General features: G+C 38.1%; 1 protein-coding gene across 1 annotated transcript in view; it reads left to right on the top strand.

The window, feature by feature from the left end:
- PLCL1 (phospholipase C like 1 (inactive)) overlaps positions 1–2,860 on the top strand; it is a 444,876-nt gene extending 442,016 nt beyond the window's left edge. Inside the window, exon 6 of the mRNA XM_007935359.1 lies at positions 2,678–2,860. Coding sequence (XP_007933550.1) covers positions 2,678–2,860 — 183 coding nt within the window. The remainder of the gene's footprint in view (positions 1–2,677) is intronic.
- The last annotated feature ends 12,044 nt before the right edge of the window (positions 2,861–14,904 follow it).

The following is a 14,904-nucleotide window of genomic DNA, read 5'->3' as shown; positions in this document are numbered from 1 at the left end:
CCCATCTTCCTTCCAAGGAGTGGCTGGTGGGTTTGAACCGCCAGCCTTCTGGTTAGCAGTCAAATGCCTTAGGCACTATGCCACCAGAGCTCCAAAGAGGGGACTATTCATGTCTATATTGTTAGGAGAGCCAAGTCGGTTCAGACTCGTGGTGACCCCATGCTTCATAGGGTTTCCAATGGCTGGTTTTGCAAAAGTAGATCTCCAGCCTTTTCTTCCAACATGCCTGTGGGTAGCCTTGAAACTCCAACCTTTCCTGAGTGTGTTAAACATGTGTACCACCCAGGACTCCATAGAGAATAACAGATTCCACAAATTCTGCTGGCATAGTGGGTCATTTTTTCTTAAAAAAATCTTTCATTCGGAGTCTTCAGTCTTTAGTCTTAAACTAGATTATAAACCTGGTAGCTAGAATAGAGCAGAAGACGTGGACTTTAGTCCCAGATCAGTCATTAAATAGCCATGACCTTGGGCCAGTCATTTACCTCATCAGGCTCAGCTTTTTTTAGACTATGCAGTCAAGTCTGCTTCTAAAATTCCATTCAGTGATTGAGATACTTGAAGGTAAGTTCACTTTAAGAAAAATAATAAGCACAACCCAACTTATTCATCCCATAAAGTTAGGCTTTCATTAGAAGGACGCAGCTATTTCATGGCAAACTCGCATATGTAGAGCAGAATGACACTCTGTAGGATTTTCAAGGCTGTGACCTTTTGGAAGCAAATTGCCAGACCTTTCTTCTGAGGTGCCTCTCAAAACTCCAAAACCAAACTCACTGCCATCAAGTCGATTCCAACTCCTAGCAACTCCCATTGGGTTTCCAAGGCAGTCAGTCTTTACAGAAGTAGTTTTCCCCATCTTCCTTCCACAGAGTGACTGGTGGGTTTGAACTGCCAACCTTCCGGTTAACTGTCAAATGCCTTAGGCACTATGCCACCAGAGCTTCTTGAGGTGCCTCTAGGTGGGTTCAAACTGCCAATCTTTTGGTTGGTAGTTGAGCACTTAACCATTTGTGCCACCCAGACACCATGAGTTGGAATAGAACCAACAGCAACTGGTTTTTACTGATTTATGCAGCTATAGGGTTGTTATAGGATCTCTGGTAGCATAGTGGCTAAAGCACTTGACTGCTAACCAGCAGGCTGGCGGTTCAAACCCACCAGCCACTCCTCGGAAGGAAGGTTGGGCAATCCTACTTCTGTAGTGATACTGCCTCGGAAACCCAAGGAGGGGTCGCTATGAGTCGGGGCCGACTCGACGGCACATAACAACAACAACAACAGGGTTGTTATGAATTGGAATTGACTTGAATGCAATGAGTTTGAGTTTTTGCATTTATATAAATATTATTACCAAACCAAAAAGACCAAACTCATTGCCATCAAATCGATTCTGCTCATAGTGACCCTTCCTTGGGTTTCTGAGGCGGTATCTCTACAGAAGTAGATTGCCCAGCCTTCCTTCCAAGGAGTGGCTGGTGAGTTCGAACCGCCAGCCTTCTGGTTGCCAGTCAAATGCCTTAGGCAGTACGCCACCAGAGCTCCTAAATATTATTACATGGAATGGAATTGGTAAATATCTTCATAGATTTCAAGGGATGAACTATTCTAATGTATTTTTTAGTACAAGTCTCCCCATACACCCTGAGGAAAAAATATTAATCAAATCAAAGAGATAAAACAGTGTGTCATGGAGTACCTTGCATAAAATAGGTGAATTACCCTTTCTTGCAGCCTCTGCTTTATAGAGGAGCTCTCCAGCAATCTGCATAACCTCCATGTCCTTCCTCATTCTTCTTCCCAGTTTCAGGGTCACACTGTCAGACATTGCTGTGAGAATGGAGAGGAGAGGAGAGAGAGAGTGCAAGAGAGCGAGCGAGCTACTTCCCCTTTTGTTTATACACTGTGGAAATGTGTTCCAGCTCCCACACTTGGTCCTTGAGACCCTGGCCAGCATGAGAGTATATATTTGATCATTATAATGATGAACTAAAATTTTAAGTGAAAATAGTAAGCAGAGAACTTTCTCAGGCGCTGATGAAACTGAAAGCTAACTTGTTTCTGTGATCCTCTTTGGCCTTTTGTTTTGATCGATGTATTGAGTCTCTGGAGATCCTCTTTCTCCATCCTCCAGATGGGAATATTTTCCTCAGGATGATGGAAAAGGCAGAAGGATTGTGGATGACTAATCATTTATCAAAAGGCAAATTGCAAGGGTAACCCAATATATTAAAGACAAACTCATAAGGATTTATGACTTACTTTACAGCAGACGCTTTGCTTTGTAAGCTCTTGTATACAAGGGGTTCTGATTTAATTTTCAGCTCATTAAGGAAGAGCTGTTGTCCTTGTTTTCTCCTAAGCCTAAGAATGCTGGGCCTGTGTGGGGAGGGAGTTGTTGCAGTGTGTAAAGTCTCAGACTCTAGTGATGGGAATTCTCTGTCAGCAGGAATCTCAAGGAGCTGTCAGTAACCTCAGTTCTCATAGGTACGGCTCAGGTTGAGGCAAAGTCCCTCAGTATTGCTAGAATGAACCTTGAATTGAACCCTGGGAAAGTGAGCTTATGGGTCTGGGTCTCTTGCCTCATTCAGCAGTAGCATGAAGGATAGAGTGATGTCACTCAGGTCATGCCTGGTCATAATGTTCTTTTTTGGTGTATGTTTTCACCTATCTGCAGGGCCAAGGAGATCTGTTGAAGAATGCCAAAAATGAAGCTATAGAAAACATGAAGCAGATCCAGCTGGCGTGCTTGTCCTGTGGACTGAGTAAAGCCCCCAGCAGCGGTGCTGATGCCAAGAGCAAGCGCAGCCTGGAAGCCATAGAAGAGAAGGAAAGTGGTGAAGAGAAAGGGAAGCTGTGAACTTAAAGAACATCAGCATATTCACCCATCCTTCCTGTCAAGGAGTCTGTTTTCTCCTTTTTTCCTTTCAGCTTTTAGAAGTTCACAAAAGTACGCCCTCTATGGGGTGTTGGACATAAACAGATATTTTCACAATGTCGGTATTTTAATGCAGTTAATTTATCTAAGTTAAAACTTTAGTAGCAGTGTTTTAAAATCTGAGATGTATGTACACACCCATGCCTGGATGTGTGTGGAAGTGTGTGTGTGTGTGTTCATGTGCGTGCGTGCATATGTGTGTGTGTGTATGTGTATGTCTAAGTATGTGAAATCCTGTAAATTCTATTCTGTGTTTCATTACTCATTTAGTAAATTATTCCTTTATTATTTTGGGACAAACTTGTTCATTTTAAGTTCTAAAGAGCACTTACTGTAACCTATTGCTGTGTTAACTTGACTTCTCTGTCTTTGTTATTTAATTTAGAGATCTTAACATAGGTTACTGTTGAAGGAAACCAAATTTACCAATGCCTAAATGTTTCGATAGATTAAAACATAGGTTAGCAAAAGTCCTAAGAATCACAGTAGAAATAAAAGTGAATGAATTTCCGGAAAGATCAGCAGTCATTTCTTTAGTTAGTGAACTATTTAAAATATTTATTAAATAAAACCAATTTTTAGAAAGAAAATTTACTGTAGTAGTTTACTAACAGATATGATTTTAGTGGAGAAGCTGATCATAAATGAAATTATACTCACCTATGTGGTACTCAGGAGCTCTGGTAGTGCTGTGGTTAAAGCACTGGGCTGCTAACCAAAAGGTCAGTGGTTAGAACCCACCAGCTGCTCCAAAGGAGGAAGAAGAGGCAGTCAACTTCCATAAAAATTGACAGCCTTGGAAACCCTATGGGATGGTTCTATTCTGTTCTAAAGGGTCACTGTGAGTCAAATTCAACTCGATGGCAGTGGGATGTGGTACTCTGAAGCACAGTGGAAGTAGTAATTAGGATTCTGATATTGACAGTAACATTCAGTTGTGAAATTGCAGGGTTGAGATTTGTAGGAAGGTATAATTCTTCCAAACTGGGAGTCTAGCATGCATTTTTTGTAACAGACATGGGCATCTAAGAAGCGTTGGCATTGATTATATTTAATTTAGGGTACTAAATTTACATTTAAAGATATTATTCAAATAATACTGTGTATCATGTTGAGCAGATATAAATTCTGTGGGTCAGATAATCTCTGTGATATTTAAGAACTATCTGATTATATGATATCTGTGATATAATTTTAACACATGCAGAAAAACACACAAAAAGAATAAAATGACTAATTAGGATACATTCATAATTGCATCTAGATAATTTTTACCCCAATGTAAACTACTTTAGTATAATATGTTTGTTACCTCCAATAGAACTAAATGTTCTTTGGTTATGAAAAAATATATTTATTTAAAGCATTGCTTTTATTTTGAAAAGCTTCTTAATTAATTTGATTAACAAATATACTAATTTGGGGGAACCTAGGGAACATAATTATTGAAATTTCACAAATTTAAAAAATCTTCTATAGCTACTGTGTTAAGTTATTCTTGACTTCTTCTTAACACTATTATGTTCATGTTGCACATTATTGAAAGAGTAAAGATATGAAACAACACTTACATTGTTCTCTTTATTTTAAATTAATTAAAAATGGGTTGTTATATCAAAAACATCTTGAAGGGTATACTATTTCCATGGTCCAGATATGATGCAATCACTCCCTGTGTTTACGACTGGACATGAGTGTACTCTGAACTCATTTTAAGGCAGGCTTGTAGTGGTGCTGTAAAAATTTCTTTATCCTCCATTATGCCTAGCCTGTTCATAAAAAAAGTCAGATGCAGGCATCTAAGATCCTTAAGATGAAAAGAGGTGATACAAACAGAAACAAAACCCACCTTATGTAGGCCAATTGGTGGGTCTCCCCTTTGGACCCCTCACCCTGAAATCCCCTTAGAGAAAACCATGCCTTTGCTGGTAAGACAGAGGAGTGGAGATGAAGAAGATAAAAGGTGGCAAACTCTCAAAAAATGTTTACTTATTTCTTTACTTCAGGGTTGAATCCAATCCTTGGAAGAGGTTTCCCTAGTTTATTCCATTGGTCCCTGAGTTCCACTGACTGGCATAGAACCTACCTACCCGTTCTTGAGAATAAAATACAGAGTTTACCTGATCTAATGGTAGTCTGGCAATGAGTTGTCAGACATTCTTTGCTCCACTTGGCTGGATATCATTGCTAAGAAGGGGTGTATGGGTGAGGGAGGAGCTTTAGATTTTGAGAGTGAAAGAGCAGAAAAAGTAAAGGCACACATGATGGTCTTGACTCTGGATGGAATAGTAAGAACAAAGTTTTTTACTTCTTATGGTTTCCCTACATTATTATACTCTACAAGTGTCTGTCTCCTTTACAGACTTGAGCTGTCATAGAAAAATCCTGCTTCTAGATACATTTAACTTTTGGAAAACAATGTAGTAGATATCAATTCTGTTTCTACTTATTTATTTTCATATAACCAGGGGGATCTGAGGCAGGGATAGCAGGTATTATCATCATCATTTCACAGGTAAGAAAGCCTGTGGTCACTCGGATAGTGTTTTTAGTTCCTTAGTGCTGCTATAACAGAAAGGGAGCTCTGGTAGCCTAAGGCACTTGGCTGCTAACCAGAAGGCTGGTGGTTCAAACCCACCAGCCACCCTTCAGAAGGAAGGTTGGGCAATCTACATCCATAGTGATACTGCCTCAGAAACCCAAGAAGGGGTCTCTATGAGTTGTATCTGACTCAATGGCACATAACAACAGCAACTTAACAGAAATACTGCAAGTGGCTGACTTTAACAAACATGTTTATTTTCTCACAGTTTTGGAGGCTAGAAATATGAATTCAGGGCACTTACTATGGAGGAGGTCTTTCTCTCTGTTGATGCTGAGGAAGGTCCTTCTCTCTTTTCAAATTCTGTTCCTCAGTTCCTTGGTCATCTTCACGTGGCATGGCATCTGTCTCCTCCTATCTGTGCTTCCTTTCTTTGGTGTCTAATCCGCTACTTTTATGTCTTCAAAGTGATTGGGTTAAGACACACCCTACACTGGTAAAGTCTCATTGACATAACAAAGAAAACTCTATTACCAAATAGCATTATATCCACATATTTTTGGCGATGCTGTTCAATCCCTTACACATAGTACATGGAAGAATTGACTTTGAACTCAGGTCTATATGATTTTATATTCAAGAATATTTATTAATTGATTTTGATTTTAAATTTAATTCTCAAATTAAATTTGAAGAAATGTGAAGAGAGCTGTTGCACAGTGAGAAATTGTAGTCAATGTCATGAGACAAGTGTATGTGAGCTGCTGTATGGAAAACTAATTTGCTCTGTAAACTTTCACCCAAATCACAATAAAAAAATTTTTTTAAACCAGATTATTGATTCTTTATAACCACAAATGATAAGGACTTTATCATTTTTATAAGATTAATAATCAATATAAAAAATGCAAAAATTGAGAAATGCGTAAAAAAGAAAGTACAAAATGGTCACTAACCAGAAGGTTGGTGGTTCAAACCCACCAACCACTCTGCAGAAGGAAGACTGGGCAATCTACTTCTGTAAGGATTTACCATCTTGGAAACCCAAAGGGGGTCTCTATGAGTCACATTAGACTTGATGGCAGTGAATTGGGTTTTTTGGAATACATTACCAGATGATCTCTGAAAAAAATTATCCAATTTAAATTCCTGCCAGGAGGATGTAGAATGAGGGATATCATTGCTGATATGAGATGGATCTTGGGTTAAAGCAAAGAATACCAGAAAGATGTTTACTTATGTTTTATTGACTATACAAAAGCATTTAGTTGTGTGGATCTGAACAAATTATGGCTAGCACTGAGAAGAATGGGAATTCCAAAACACTTGATTGTACTCATGAAGAACCTGTACATAGACCAGGAGGCTGTTTCAAACAGAACAAGGGGATATTACATGGTTTAAAGTCAAGAAGGGAGTGCATCACTGGTCAGATGAAATCTGGTGAGACCCCAAATACTATGGCCCTGGAATAATTCTGCCCCTAGAATAAAACTCACTCCCCAGGCCTGGCTCTCAGCCCAATAGTTAAAAAGATGTATATGCAGACCACTCAACCCAGGATGACACACCCACATACTCTATGGTAATACATCCCTTAGAGCAATAGACCATGGGACACCAGAGGACCAACATTCAAATTGAGGAAATGCAGGACAAACAGGAGTGCATAAATACAAGGGACACAGGGAGAGGGTTACAGGGTAGTAAGGGAAGAAGACTGGGTTAGAGTTGGACATGGTAAATGGGGAATGAACTAAATGTATATGTAATGTTGAATGTAAAACAATCTCTTAAAAAAAAAGGCAGTGTGTCAGGACTATATCCTTTCACCATACTTATTCAATTTGTATGCTGAGCAAATAAGCTGAGAAGCTGGACTATATGAAGAAGAATGTGGCATCAGGATCAGAGGAAGACTCATTAACAACCTGTGATATGCAGATGACACAACTTTACTTGCTGAAAGTGAGAATGACTTGAAACACTTACTGATGAAGATTAAAGAATACAGTCTGCAGTTTTTTGATTGCACCTCTGTATAAAGAAAACAAAAATCCTCACAACTGGTCCAATAAACAGCTTCATGATGAATGGAGAAAGATTGACGTTCTCAAGGACTTTATATACTTCGTTCTACAATCAACGCCAATGGAAGCAGCAGTCAAGATATCAAAGACATATTGCATTGGACAAATCTGCTGTAAAAGACCTCTTTCAAGAGATGAAGAGTACAGATGTCTCCTTGAAGACCAAGATGCGCCTAATCCAAGCCATGGTATTTTCATTTGTCTCTTATGCATATGAGAGCTGGACAATGAACCAGGAAGAAGAGTTGATGTTTTTGAGTTGCGGTGTTAGAGAAGAATACTAAGAGTACCATGGACTGCTAAAAGGACTAACAAATCTGTCCTGGAAGAAGTGCAGCCAGAATGCTCCTTGGAAGCGAGAATGGCCAGACTTCGTCTCACCTACTTTGGTTATGTTGTCAGAAGGAAGTATTCCCTGGAGAAGGGTATCATGCTTGGTAAAGTGGAGGGTCAATGAAAAATGGGAGGGCCCTCAACGAGATGGATTGACACAGTGGCTGCAATGATGGGCTCAGGTATAGCAAGGATCATGAGGCTTGCACAGGACTGGGCAGTGTTTCGTTCTGCTGTTCATAGGGTGACTGGTCAGAGATGACTCAACAGCACCTAATAACACCACCAGGAGTTTATGAGAGTACACAAATCATTGCTAATAATAAATTTAATTTTTCTTATTTTCATTTTTACCAATCTACTAGGTTTTAAAAAACTTATTTTTATTTTTAATTTCTAGAGCTATTAAGTACATATTAATAAATTTATTGACTATAAATAATCTCATGTAGATTGTTTTTGTGTTCCATTCATTTGTGGATTGTGTGGTAATTTTTATGTTTTCATTATTGATTTTTAAGAGGTATTTACTCAATAAGAATATTAACACTGTATTTGTTGTGAGTGTGGCTAACATCTTTTTCTTTTAGTTCTCTTTGCCCTCTAATTGGGAGCTCTGGTGGTGTAGTGCCTAAGGCATTTGACTGCTAACCAGAAGGCTGGCAGTTCAAATCCACTGGCCACTCTCCAGAAGGAAGATTGGGCAATCGACTTCTATAATGATACTGCCTGGGAAACCCAAGGAGGGGTCACTATGTCCAATCTGACTCCACCGTGGGAGTTGTTTTTTTGGTTTTGTTCTCTAATCAAGCTCTTATTTTCATATTTAGATTTTTTAAAAAATTTAATTAGGTAACTCCATCAAGTATTTTATTCATCATTCTGTTTTTGGGTCAAGCTTAGTAAGACTTTTCCCATACATAGTTGGCTAATAAGGTATTTGGCAACATTTTTCCTTTATCGTTTCTATAATTTTATATTTTATATTTAAGTATTTAGTCCACTTGGAATTTATTTTTGTCTGTGGATTCTGTTTTATCTTACTAGTGATTTGGAATATACATGTCATGTTTCTAATTCTTTTGATTTTTCCACATGATCTCTTAACATATTTCCCTAATTATCTGCTTTAACAATAAAGCAAATACCATTACTCATCTCAGGGAGTGGAAATACTGAATCAAATGATTTTCAAATATTCAGTTTTAGTTAATAGTACCAATTAGTTTTCCAAAATTCTATAAAGTTACATCTTGCCTGTGGTTTATGAGAGTTCCAATTATTCCCCATCTTTCCCAACACTTAGTGTTATCAGTCTTTATAATGTTAGGCTTTCTGGTGATTATAGTGGTATTTCACTGGGATTTAATTTGTATTTCTTTGATGATTATTGATGTTGAGAACCTTGTTATATGTTTATTGGCCATTTTATAAGGTGCTCTATTTGTATTTTACTCATTTTTAATTGATTAACCTGTCTTTTTATTACTAATTTGTAGGAGTTCTTTATTATATATATATATTTAAATCACTAATGTATTACAAATATCTTTTCCCATTGTGTAACTAACCTTTTCCCATATTTAGTGATGTCATTTCTGAAGAGAAGTTCCTAATTTAATCTAATTTATGAACTTTTTTCTTTTACACTTCCTAACAAAAAATCAAACTTACTGCCATTGAGTCAATTCTGACTTATAGCGATCCCTATTGGGTTTCTCTGGTAGCATAGTGGCTAAGACACTTGCCTGCTAACCAGACGGCTGGCGGTTCAAACCCACCAGCCACTCCTCGGAAGGAAGGTTGGGCAATCCTACTTCCGTAGTGATACTGCCTCGGAAACCCAAGGAGGGGTCGCTATGAGTCGGGGCCGACTCGACGGCACATAACAACAACAACAACAACAAATTGGGTTTCTGAGGCAGTAAATCTTTACAGAAGTAGATTGCCCTTTCTTCTGCAGAGAAGCTGGTGGGTTTGAACCGCCAACCTTCTGGTTAGCAGTCAAATGCCTTAAGCATTGTACAATCAGAGCTCCTTCTTTTTTTACACTTCGTGCTGTTAAATCATCTTTGCCTACCCTACAATCATGAAGATATTCACTTATTTTATTTATTTGATAGTAGCTTTCTTTATCTTCCACATATAGATCCATAATCTCCCTAGAATTGATTTTTGTATATTGTGTGAGTAGGGTTCCAAATTCATTTTTATACCAATATAGATATTCAGTTGAATCACCTCATTTATTGTTCTGTAGTTCTGTCCTTATGAAAAAATCAAGCATCCATATATATGTGTGTCTGTTTCTGGAGTCTTTATTCCATACCGTTGGTCTATGTCTGCCCTTGCAACCCTACCACATTGACTTAATTACTATAGCTTTATATTAGGGAGTATAGCTCTTCTACTTTTCTTCTTCTAGCAGTGGATTCTGGCTCTTGGCTGAGACCGTAGGTTGAGCTGTAGGCTGGAAATCCTACAAGTGGTCTCTGTATGTGGCCTGGCTTTCCGCACAACATGATAATTGGGTTCCAAGGATGAATGTCCCTAGAAAGAGTAAGCTGGGAAGAAGCCCTATTATCTTTTATGACCTAAGGTTCTAATGACGGCACACAGCATCATTTCTTCCACATCATATTCACTGAAGCAGCCACAAAGCCCACCCAAAATCAAGGAGGAGGGCTGGGTGAGACTCTACCTCTTAATGAGATATGACATAGTTCTTGAAGAGCACATAAGATGAGAAATGTTGCTATTACCATTTATGAAAAATTCAATCTTCCACAGACACATTTAGTGCTTTTCCCAAGGTCACATGATAATAATAGAGCTAGAATTTCTTTTTTCATAGAAATTAACCTTAAATTTTGTTGAGTATAAAAGAAATGCTAGCTCAAATTTTCTTAAAAGTCACAAGTATGATCTTCCATGACTCTTGTGCTACAGTCATGTTCCTTTATGGTACAGGTTCTTGTATTATAGTCTCTTATGAATCTTTTCATAAGATCCATATTGATTTTTTCTTCCTTACTCTTGTTTTATATAGAAACATGTATTTAAGCAGAGTTTTTATTTGTTTTCTTGGAGGTTGGGTGATTTAGTAAAGGGGTACTGCCTTTTCACAACTGAATGTTTCCATTTCCAAATGTACCATGTATTGTCATCTGTTCTGTACAATTTCTTTATAAAGTGTAATGTATAAATGTTTAGATTTTAGGATTGCTCAAACAAACAGAAACACTTTCTGGCACATTGTTTTAAGTCCTTTTGTTTTGCCTTTTATTTATGTAACCAAAAATTTCAGCATTTTTCAATAAGGAACTGACAATTATTTGATGGGTAAAACAAACAATGACACAGGAAAGTATAACAATAGCTTTTATGAGATCAGTGCACAATGCCTCTTATTTCTAAAGAAACTAGAAGGCACAGCTGAGTGGACTAGAATGTTATACAAATAGAATCTCAAAGGTATTGATTACAAGTTTTGCTCAGTAGCTAACACTAATGTCCTATATTTTAAAAGTTCTCTTTATATTATTTTACGCAGCGAAGATAGCTGTTACAAGTACACATATGTAGTATAAATAATTTGGCTTTACAAACTGGAGAGTCTAGATTGCAGATATTCTGCAGAGTTATCATCATCAGTATAGCCATACTTTGGACACCATGCATTCTCACTTTTCCTTCATAAAATACAATCCTCCCCAGCATATGTAGTTGGGAGACTGTATGATCATAGCACTTTGGTACAAAAGCCTGGATAATAATATATAGATCAATTTCAGTAGATAATACCATTTAAGGTCCTATTTTGGCAGTGAGTGGGGAAGAGGAAATTTCTTGAATACATGGTAAAAGATCCAGGTTTGTAATTATAGCTTCGCCACCTGAATTTCTTCTCTTTGTGGCAATCTTTCTGAGGCTTCCCTACCACCCTTTGGATATTTTTCTCTGTTCGTTAAATTTCTCCTGTGCTCAAATTTTAAATTTTACTTTTAAACAAGAAAAATATCAGCTATGGAAAAAAAAAAAATTCACGCATGGGCCATGATGCAAAGACACATCAATTAAAAGACTGAGTTTCGCTCCCTTCACCAAATAAATCTACCTTTACCATTGCACTACCTTATTTGATTTCAGACTCCTATGTGCCAGTCCCACTGTTTAAGTCTTCCATTTGTCCAGTCAAGCCACGTTTTGGATCTTGTTCTATGAGCCAGATGTTCCACATTAGATCATCCTCCATTGTCAAAACAAAGGGCTTTCACGATGCAGCTGTGTATTTTCCAAAACCCATTGCTGATTCAACTCTGGCTCATAGTGACCCTATAAGACAGAGGAGAACTGCTCCACAGGATTTCCAAGGCTATAAATCTTTATAGAAGCAGACTATCACGTCTCTCTCTGTGGAGTGGCTGGTGATTAGAACCACCCACCTTTTGATAACCAGCCAAAGCACTTAAACACTCTGCAACCAGGCATGGTTACCAGGCAATAAATTAAGAGGCTTTTTTCCCTCATTTTTGGTTGTGATACCACAATTGATTTCTTTACTATCAATTTCCCTGTGCCATCAATTTGATTCAGTTGTGAGGAGGAATTTAATATGACAATTTAAGAAATTGTAATTCTTCTTTTGCAAGGGAATATACCTTTGAAATTGGTTTCTATATTTGTTCATTTTTTAATAGTATTAGACTTTTTGTCTTCTCTCTCTCTTTTTTTTTTTTTTTTAGAGAAAATTTCGACACCTCTGAGGTTTAATATAAATTCCAGAGTAAGAAAATACTGTAGATTAATTCTGTCCTTTCTGAACAGCTTCTAAATGATCATGAAAAATATAATCCAGAGGTAGAAAAAAGCTTTATGGATTATGGGCTTTTTTTTATCAGTCAGTGATGAATAGATTTTGTTCTTTCCTCAAGTTATGTGTAAAGAATTATAATGTGGTAATATCTCTTTGCTGCAACTTACAAAATAATGCTTTATTTCTTCTTATACTCACAAACATCCCTGCAGTATTCTCTGCCATTATAAGGAGGAGAGGTTTGAAGTCAAATCATCAAAAAAATGTAAAAACGTCATGACTTCCCAACCCCACCACTCCTTACACCTATTCTTCCCATAGTCTTCTCCCTCACCATCTTCCCAGAAGCTCAGCATCACCAAACAGCATCATCATCTTCCCGAGAGCTCAGGCTAAAGCCCCAGGAGGCCACCCCTATTTTCTCTCTCCCTCCCATATCCAATTTATAACCACTTCCTGTTAGTGTCACCTGCCAACTATCTGGAATCTTCCTGCTTCTTTCCATCTCTCACTCAGTCACCAACCTCTGTGACTTATCATCCTCCATTGTCCTGCCAGAATTATTGAAATACCTTCCAGCTAAACACCGTTTAGTCTATGTTTCTCCATAGCAGTCAGAATGAATGAACAAAACATAAAAACAAAACAAACAAACAAAAAACAACTGTATGTATGTCTCTCTCTATGTGTATATAAACATAATGCTGTTTAGGTCATTCTATTTCTATGGCTTGATACAGAAATAGAGAATTTAGAGGAAGGGATGGTTGGCATGTAGATCAGATACTCCCTGCAGTCCTTTCTCGCACTCTCTTGGTCATAACTGATTCCAGCTATGGAACAACAGTTCCACCTCTGCTCTGTCTCACTTCATCCTGATGAAGACTTGTCTCAAGCGACACCGCCATCTTCACTCTCTCCTCCAGAGTTCTTCTGATGCCCTCAAATGTTTGTCCAGGCTGCTCTGCAGGCAGTTGGAAGTGTAAGAGAATTAATAGCCCTCAGGCAAACCCCAGCCAACAAGAGGTGGGAATGGAGTAGTGGATAAGTGCTTCTGCTTTTAGACCTTCATAGTGATACTTTTGGGAGGCACTTTCTAAATTGCTCAGGAGGTCCTGGTAAAATCAAGCCCTTGTTGCCTACAATGGCAGCATCAATAACTCACCTTTATCACTTTTTCCCCCTCTCTCACTCATCCTAGTGGCTCACTCCTTCCTGGAATCAGCTGTAAATAAACTACTTATACATAAGTCTTGTCTCAGACACTGATTTGGGAGGAACCCAAGTGAAGTCAGTTGGTATCAGAGACAGCTCTAGAACACAGACTTTTAGAATGGGATTCTGGAACAAATCACTCACCAATCAAATACAACAGGGATTTCTTCCTGGTGGTAAGTGGATGATTCTTGTTGATAACCTGTGCCATACAGAAGCATCATAAAAATTAAAAAAAAAAAAAAAAAAAAAGACTCATCTGTGGAAGATTAAGATGAGGTACACATGGGAGCTGAAGTAGTCACTCACATGATAGCTGTAACACCTGAACAGAAAGTGGGTAATGGTAATTTGAAAGATTGTGGCACTGACTGTGGAAGTCTTAAAGGAAGACATTTTTGTGGAAGTCTTCAAGAAAACCATGAGCTTAATTCAGCCAACTCTCAACTCAAGGCAACCTGTAAAATCCAAAGGCCCTCCAAGCCACTGTTTAAAGAGATCTCTTTTCCTGAAGCCACAGGTCAGATTGTGCTGAAAATCAAGTTCCATGGTAGAGGGAAAATGAGATAATACACAGGTACAACAGGTTTCTTATACTGAAGTGTTGGCCTTGCTCAGAAAAAAGAAACCCTATGACTTAAGATACAAACATTTGGATGGATGGGTCCAAAAAGCTTGAACCTCTAGACTCTTCTAACCTGTGGGCCAGCAGAAACAGCTTCCTTCTCCTTGTTGAAGAAAATCAATATTCTCTTCCTTGGAGACCATTAAAGACCTGACCTGAGGTAGATGTCTTTCCAGCTCTAACAAATCACAGAAAATTGGTAAGTTTAGCTCTTGTTTCTGACTGCCTACGTGATAAAATCTTGGCTTCATTTCTGGGTTATATGGACTTGAGCACATCAATTAACCTACATTAGACTCAATTTTATCTGTAAAGAAGGGTAATAATTATTTGTAACTTGTTGGG

This window comes from Orycteropus afer, unplaced genomic scaffold (genome assembly GCF_000298275.1).
Source record: "Orycteropus afer afer isolate SDZICR_OR568_19922 unplaced genomic scaffold, OryAfe1.0 scaffold00002, whole genome shotgun sequence".
Classification (NCBI taxonomy): domain Eukaryota; kingdom Metazoa; phylum Chordata; class Mammalia; order Tubulidentata; family Orycteropodidae; genus Orycteropus; species Orycteropus afer.
The sequence above is the reverse complement of the archived record's forward strand: the minus strand, read 5'-3'. Positions and strand labels throughout refer to the sequence as shown.